Below are 7,414 nucleotides of genomic sequence, written 5' to 3' on the forward strand. Positions count from 1 at the left end.
GTGTCCGACTCTTAGCAACCCCATGGACTGCAGCCTACCAGACTCCTCTGCCCATGGGATTTTCCAGGCAAGAGTACTGGAGTGGGGTGCCATTGCCTTCTCCATTTCCCTAGGAGCTGCTAAATGTTTAACTAAGGTATGTCCGCACAGAGCCTCCTACCTTGCTCCTTCAACAAGTCAGTCATTTTTGAAATGTTCTGTGATTTTCTGAGTATTCCTGTTGGTTTTTCTGTTAAAGATCATGCTTGGTGCGTGAGGAAGATAAAGTATTTTGGAAAAGTGAGAGTGCCATCTTGTGGAGCATCCGTGCTGCAGTGCTTTTAATTTAAAGAAGCTGGGGAGTTCTCCCTGCAGCTCATCTGGACCGATGACGTTCTGTAGGCAGGGGGATGGACTGGTGTCGGTCTGCTCCACCTTCTGAGGATGAGAGGTTTCCCTTACACACACAGCTGACCCCTCGTCTACCCTGGGTTGCCTTGTCTCCTGTCTCCTCTTCACGTCAAACCCTGACTTTGCTGTTTGCTGTGTACCTCCTCAGGGAAGAGCTGGAAAATTTCTTTAAAAATCCACATAACCATTACAATTCAGTGGAAAATACCTTTGGCTTAGGAGTATTTACATTTAAAAGTACTTACATTAAAAAAAAACCAAAACATTGTTTTAAACAACACATATAAAACAAAATGTGGCTTCTCAGGTGGGGCGAGTGGTAAAGAACCCTCCTGCCAATGCAGGAGACCTAAGAGACACAGCCTTGATCCCTGGGTTGGGAAGATCCCCTGAAGAAGGAAATAGCAGCCCACCCCAGTATTCCTGCCTGGAGAATCCCATGGACAGAGGAGCCTGGTGGGCTACAGTCCATGGGGTCGCAAAGAGTCAGACATGACTTAGTGACTGACCAACCAATCAACAACATAAAATGCACCTCAGTAATTTTTTTTATGTTTATAAATACTTCATAGTTTCCAGGTGGAATACTGAAATTTACATATTACTTTGAAGACAACTAATTTACAGCTCATTTGAAATAAAATATACAAGAAGTCTGTGAGACATAAGGGACAGGTAGGAAACCTGAAATGCTGTCACTTAATCTACCTCCAGGAGCTTTGGGGCTCGCAGGTTGATCTGACCTCGAGTCAGGTTAGACACTGCATGACCAGGTTGTCCATCTTACCAAAGTCAAAGCCTTTAATCCTAGGCCTTCTGACAGATGCCAACATCTCTTTTCGTTAAAGAATACTTTTTTCTTTTTAGGAAGTTCTGCAATGAAAGTTTACTAAGAAATGACTGGATCAGAAAGCAATACAAGGCATCTTTATATTACAAACGAAATCAATGAAGACTTAGAAGGATAAACATCTAGCATTCTAAGAAATGCCCGATTCTGATTGCTCAGAGCAACAGAATTCCCACACTCTTTTTTCTATTAAAGATCTTTTCCTGCTTGTTTCCAGACTTCTTTCACTCCTTTAATGCTTTCTTTCTTCACACATTTCCAGTATTCTTGTATGCCAAGATGCTGTGGCACCTGTCAACCAAAATGAAAACTCGGGGTCAGTGTCTGCAACCTTCTGCCCTGTCGTCTCCATGTACTTGTGGTGCCTGTTCCCCAGCCACCTCCAGAAAGGCCTGGAAGTGATGACACAGAAAGTGCCTGCAGCACAGGTGAAAACCAAAGGGAAAAGGTGAGACATGAAGTGAGGCAAGGGTGGCCTCAGGGGAACCACAGAATGGAGTTTCCTCCCCAAGAAGGGAACAAAGACTGTGGTGACTTTCATATGTTGGTTTTACAATGAAATTATTTCATAATGTGTTCTTTTCACCATACTTTATAATGTTTCTGTTTTTTTGGTGAACTTCACTTAGCTACATGGAATAAAAACGATAAACCTAGACTTTGACTTAACCTTGGCTAAAATTAAAAAAGAAAGAAACTGAGGTCACCATATACTTGATGAGAAGCCTTAGGAAGAAATAACTCACACAAGTACTTTGTGTTTACTATTTATCTCAGTTAAATGAGAAAGCAAAGGTTAGAAAATACTTGGCTCCTTGTGCCCACAGAGCGCAGCACTGCTGGAAACCCACCACTGGAAGCGGCAGGTGGTTTCAGATTATATTTATGGCCTTTTCTGCTCACTGACTTGAATCTCTTCTCTTCAGTATGTTTTTGAGAAATGGCAAAGAGGCCGCGGGGTATGTTACAAGTTAATTGGAAAGGCTGGTTTAATTTCTACAAGTATGATTATTAACTATGAGGTGCTGCCTGTAAATCACTAGTAGAAATAATATCTGTTCATTTTCTATAAATAATGTTTGTAGCAGGAAGATCAATATTCTCTTCTCAGTTGTAAACGAATAGCACTGTTGATGTGAGCTCACCACGGTCTCTCCTGTTCTCACTCCTGCCTCCTCTGGACTAAATTCCTACTTACCCCCTGGACCCTTGTCTTCAGCTTGCCGATGTTTCAACTTGCTTTCATGAGTGTTTCTAACAGATTCAAATCTAAACAAAATTCTAAGTTTGATCTGTCCCTCAGTTATAGACTAATATGTGAATGTGAGTGAATCTTCTTAATAGTGAACATTTACTTCAAGTGTTTCAGTCACTACATTAAGTATCATAATAATTCTCTCCAGTAGATTGTATTGGTTCCTTGTTGTACAGATGAGGAATCTGAGGGTCAGAAAAATTATGTAGCTTTTCAAGATCTGGTAGTTAATACATGATAGGGCTAGAGCTTGGGTCTTGGTATCTAACTACAACATCCAAATTAAAATTTGGATTGTGGTTCCTGATTCAGATTTTTTTAAAAAAGAAAACAAAAATGGTGGTCCCATCTGTAGGAGATACTTTTGTTGTAATTACTGCTTACAATCTCTTTAAAAATGTTGAAAACTCCATTTAAGACTATACATTAAATCAAATTCTCGGTTTAGTTCCATTCATTTAACTACATATAAACATGCATTTAAAGACTCAAAATCTGTTACCCATAAACCTCGATGCATCCTGTTTTTTAACACCCCAAGAAACTCTTCATGACTCAGACACTCATCACCATCTAAATCGAAGATCTTGAAGACGGTGTCCAGAATATTGTTGGACAGCTCCTGTCCTGTTGCTACTTTGACTGCTCTCTTGAACTCCGCTGAAGGGAGAAAACATAAAAACTCATCAACCACATAAAATAGTCTAAGTTTAAATTTTTATTATTTGAGAAGTAAAAACAACTCTATTTATTTATCATTTGGGAAGTAAAACAACACAAATACTCATCATGAATGTGTTCAAATAATAAATCTGGCTGAGAAACATCAGCAGGCTATTTTAATCTAATCAGTGTTTTGAATATACATTTAAATATTTCCTTCTCCTTCTCAGGGAGAAAAATAAGAAAGCAAAAGCAAAATTAATTGTTAATAAATTGTTTGGCAAATGGTTGTAAATCTAGAATAACCACACTGAATTAACTGAAAGGCCAATCAATTGTTCTTCTGGTAAGTGGTCCCTGGACTGGTATCAATCAGTTAAAGAACAGGGTGACAGTATTCATAGACAGTAAAAATTAAGTGACTCACATAACTTACCTAGTCTGACAGGACGATGAGCTAAACTAAACATCTGCATGGCAATAGCGAAGTCTTCCAAGTGGGTTGCAAAATGACAAAATGACTTGAACTCTTCCAAACTAATGTTCTAAAAGAACAACAAAGTGAGTTTTTATTACAACTTTGTAAACTTATTCAACAATGTTATGACAATAACTGTGAGTCCTCTTTTCTATCATGAAGTCTATGAATGTAGTCTATCAAAGTCTGGGATGGACCCAACTGAGCACAAATGTGTGGATTTTAGAGATTAGGAGGAACCCTCAGATTAAGTGCAGGGCCCTGGATGTGCCAGTGCAGACTGAACACTGCAAGGCTGGGGGCGTGTGTCACAGGCCCACTATCTCCCCTCAAAGGTCCTGAGTGAATTAAACCCTCTGCACATCTATGTTCATCGGGCACTTGTGGATTTCTCGTGTCCCTGCTGTCTCTGCTCCGGTGTCTGAAGGGCTGCCAGGTGACCTGATGCTGGGGGGCAATTCTCAGTGGGTCTTCTGAGCTTCTCACATCTCGTAGACAGAGGCCCAGCCACTATTCTACTCCAGGGTCTTTCCAGGATATCTGCACAGTGAACAGCCTGGAGCAGACACAGTTGTCTCCCTCAGAGCAGGGGCGACCGCACCTACTATCCTTCATGAAGGATTTGGGCTCCTCGGCTGTGGCGCAAACCCACCTCATGGGCCCTGGGGGACAGACGTGGTGCCTGGGCGGCCTTCAGACTAGACAATAACCTTTTCTGGCTCTGACCTGGCAGGTTTGGGTCTTCTGTTGGCACCCAGAAAGTGACACAGGCTAACTTGCAGAGACAAAATCTCCATTAGTAATTAACACACAGGTATCTGAGATCCCATTTTCTACATTAAATACGGTAGAATGTCAGACCCTTCCGGGGTCTTGATTTTTAAAGATCTCATCATATAAATTAAAGAAATTGGTCTATTACTTGTGATGCCACTAATTCCTCCATTTTGTTAATTTTTCCTTTTGATTTTGATAATTTGGGGGGAGTGAGGAAGGCAACAGATTTCTATATTTTATGCAGTAATTTAATCAATTTCAAAATAAGGCTTTTGGGTTTTACTTAGTACGTATACCCACTCTCAGAGACTGTTTCCAAGTTTTCTTCCATACTTACTCAGTTTTCTCTTTAACTTTAGTTCTTTGATCCACCTCAAGTTTATTTCTGAGTCATGAGGGAGGCAGAGGTCACCTTCATTTCTCCCTCAGATGCCCAGTGAATTACCCCAGTTCCATTTAATTCACAGTTTTTTTATGCAACCAATTTATAATCTGAGTTTACACATACTAAATTTCTGTATTTGTATCTATCTCTGACTTTATTTTCTGTTCAACTTATTTGTCAAATTCATTGTCAGTCACACTGTTTTAGTTCTGATGTTTGGTGCTGTATTTTAATATCTCAGCTTTCTTTTTAAAAAGACTTAATTTTTTTTTAGAGCAGTTTTGGGTTCACAGCAAAATTATAGGGAAGGTGCAGAGGTTTCCCTGTCCCTTAGCCCCCTCAGCAGTGTCACACAGACTTGTGGCTTGTCTGGCTCCCTCCCAAGAATTCGAGACTGTTTTATGGATGTCAGTTGGTGGTCACGGTACCTGGTACACCCCTGAGCCCTGTGCACTCAGGACCACACAGCTCTGCCTCCCTTCAGTTAGCTAGGGCCTTCAGGCCATCAGTCGAGCAGTAGCTCAGTGTGACATCTCCAGGCCTAAACATTTGTTTGCTGGAACGTGGTTCACTCCTTTCTTTTCTGGATGGTTTCTGGCAGATGGTGGTGCTCCTTGGGGGCAGAGCCTTGGAGAGTCTGGTCCCCAAGCAAAGATGTGGGCAGTTCTACCCCCGGCCCACCACGGACGAGCAGCATGACTGAGAAGGTTGCTGTTCTGTGTCGGCCATGGGGTGTCCAGGGCTGATGTTTTGGTGCAGCAAACCAAGGCCGTGCAGACTGACATGACACTATACTTAGGGGTTATTCAAGGGACAACTGCCATGTTTGTAATACTAAGAGGTTCTGTTCAAAAGCAGGGGATGTCTCTACTGTTAGATGAGTTATTTCTTCTAACCAAGGTTTAAAGGTTTTTCTATATATTTCTTATTAAATATATTTCTAATTGTTATGTATCTCTATTGTAATTATAAATGAAACCTTCATTGTATTTCATTATATTTTCCCTCATCACAGAGATAGCTTTAAAAAAATTATATAAAAACACATCCCCATGTCAAAAAAAATTTTTTTGGCACAATAAAGTTAAAAAAAAAAATCACTTGAGGGTCCCCTGATAATCCCGTAGCTAAGATTCCATGTTCTGGGCCTGGGATTGATCCCTGGTCTGGGAACTAAGTTCCACATGCCGCAACTAAAGATTCCACATGTGGCAACTAAGACCTGGCACAGCCAAATAAATAAATAAAAATAAATATTAAAAAAAAATCACTTGAAATCTTACCACTGTTCATTAATCATTACTAGCAGTTTGGCAATCATCATTTCATGCATCATATAATTACATAACAGAGAGTTGCTCAGTCTTGATTAATTTGGAAGCTACTGAATTCTATCAATGTCTAACTTATCATTTCATCTTCATCAGAAGCATTATAAAAAGGCACACCAACCTCTCCTGCTGACAGCTTCTCTCTCACATTTTTCCAATAAACATCTTTATTTTCAGTGTTAGTGAAAAAAAGGAGCCACTCTGCAAAGTCTTCTTTTCTCATGAAACTCAAACCTTTTGAGAACTGAAGGAACTCCATTTCTTGGACTTCCGCCTGTAAGTTTTCCATAAACCTAAATGTTGGAATACGAGATGGACGTCAGGACTTGTGGCTTCACCTTAGTGCTGTAACTAAGCGTGTGCCCACTCAGGAGCATGGGCACCCTGAGCAGTATCCCACGAGTTTCAATATACTGCAGGTCTCCAACCATTTGTCCACCAGATCACACTTAGCAAACTGTCAGATTCAGTGTTGGAACCCAGGTTTGTCTAAATCACAGATACTTTTTCAAAATACAATACTGTTTCTTTAAATGAGAATACTAATATCTACACTAATACCATAATTAGGTACCACAACAGTGTCTCTTGGTATCACCTTCCTTGTCTTTCCTGGAGACACACAAGCTCTATGTCTTTATGAAATAGTATCCTTCATCTTCATGAAGATCTACAAAAAAGATCTTCACGACCCAAATAATCACGATGGTGTGATCACTGACCTAGAGCCAGACATCTTGGAATCTGAAGTCAAGTGGGCCTTAGAAAGCATCACTACGAACAAAGCTAGTGGAGGCGATGGAATTCCAGTTGAGCTATTCCAAATCCTGAAAGATGATGCTGTGAAAGTGCTGCACTCAATATGCCAGCACATTTGGAAAACTCAGCAGTGACCACAGGACTGGAAAAGGTCAGTTTTCATTCCAATCCCAAAGAAAGGCAATGCCAAAGAATGCGCAAACTACCGCACAGTTGCACTCATCTCACATGCTAGTAAAGTAATGCTCAAAATTCTCCAAGCCAGGCTTCAGCAATATGTGAACCGTGAACTTCCTGATGTTCAAGCTGGTTTTAGAAAAGGCAGAGGAACCAGAGATCAAATTGCCAACATCCGCTGGATCATGGAAAAAGCAAGAGAGTTCCAGAAAAACATCTATTTCTGCTTTCTTGACTATGCCAAAGCCTTTGACTGTGTGGATCACAAGAAACTGTGGAAAATTCTGAAAGAGATGGGAATACCAGACCACCTGATCTGCCTCTTGAGAAATCTGTATGCAGGTCAGGA

The 7,414-nt window shown here is 40.7% G+C and overlaps 1 protein-coding gene across 1 annotated transcript in view; it reads right to left on the reverse strand.

Annotated features, from left to right (window-relative positions):
* Positions 1-920: 920 nt before the first annotated feature.
* MICU2 (mitochondrial calcium uptake 2) overlaps positions 921-7,414 on the reverse strand; it is an 88,501-nt gene continuing 82,007 nt past the window's right edge. The window contains exons 11-14 of the mRNA XM_010851244.1: positions 6,251-6,422; positions 3,595-3,703; positions 2,998-3,155; positions 921-1,531 (exon numbers count right to left, since the gene is read on the reverse strand). Coding sequence (XP_010849546.1) covers positions 1,430-1,531; positions 2,998-3,155; positions 3,595-3,703; positions 6,251-6,422 — 541 coding nt within the window. The 3' untranslated portion in view covers positions 921-1,429. The remainder of the gene's footprint in view (positions 1,532-2,997; positions 3,156-3,594; positions 3,704-6,250; positions 6,423-7,414) is intronic.

Source organism: Bison bison, unplaced genomic scaffold (genome assembly GCF_000754665.1).
Source record: "Bison bison bison isolate TAMUID 2011002044 unplaced genomic scaffold, Bison_UMD1.0 scf7180017864299, whole genome shotgun sequence".
NCBI classification, from domain to species: domain Eukaryota; kingdom Metazoa; phylum Chordata; class Mammalia; order Artiodactyla; family Bovidae; genus Bison; species Bison bison.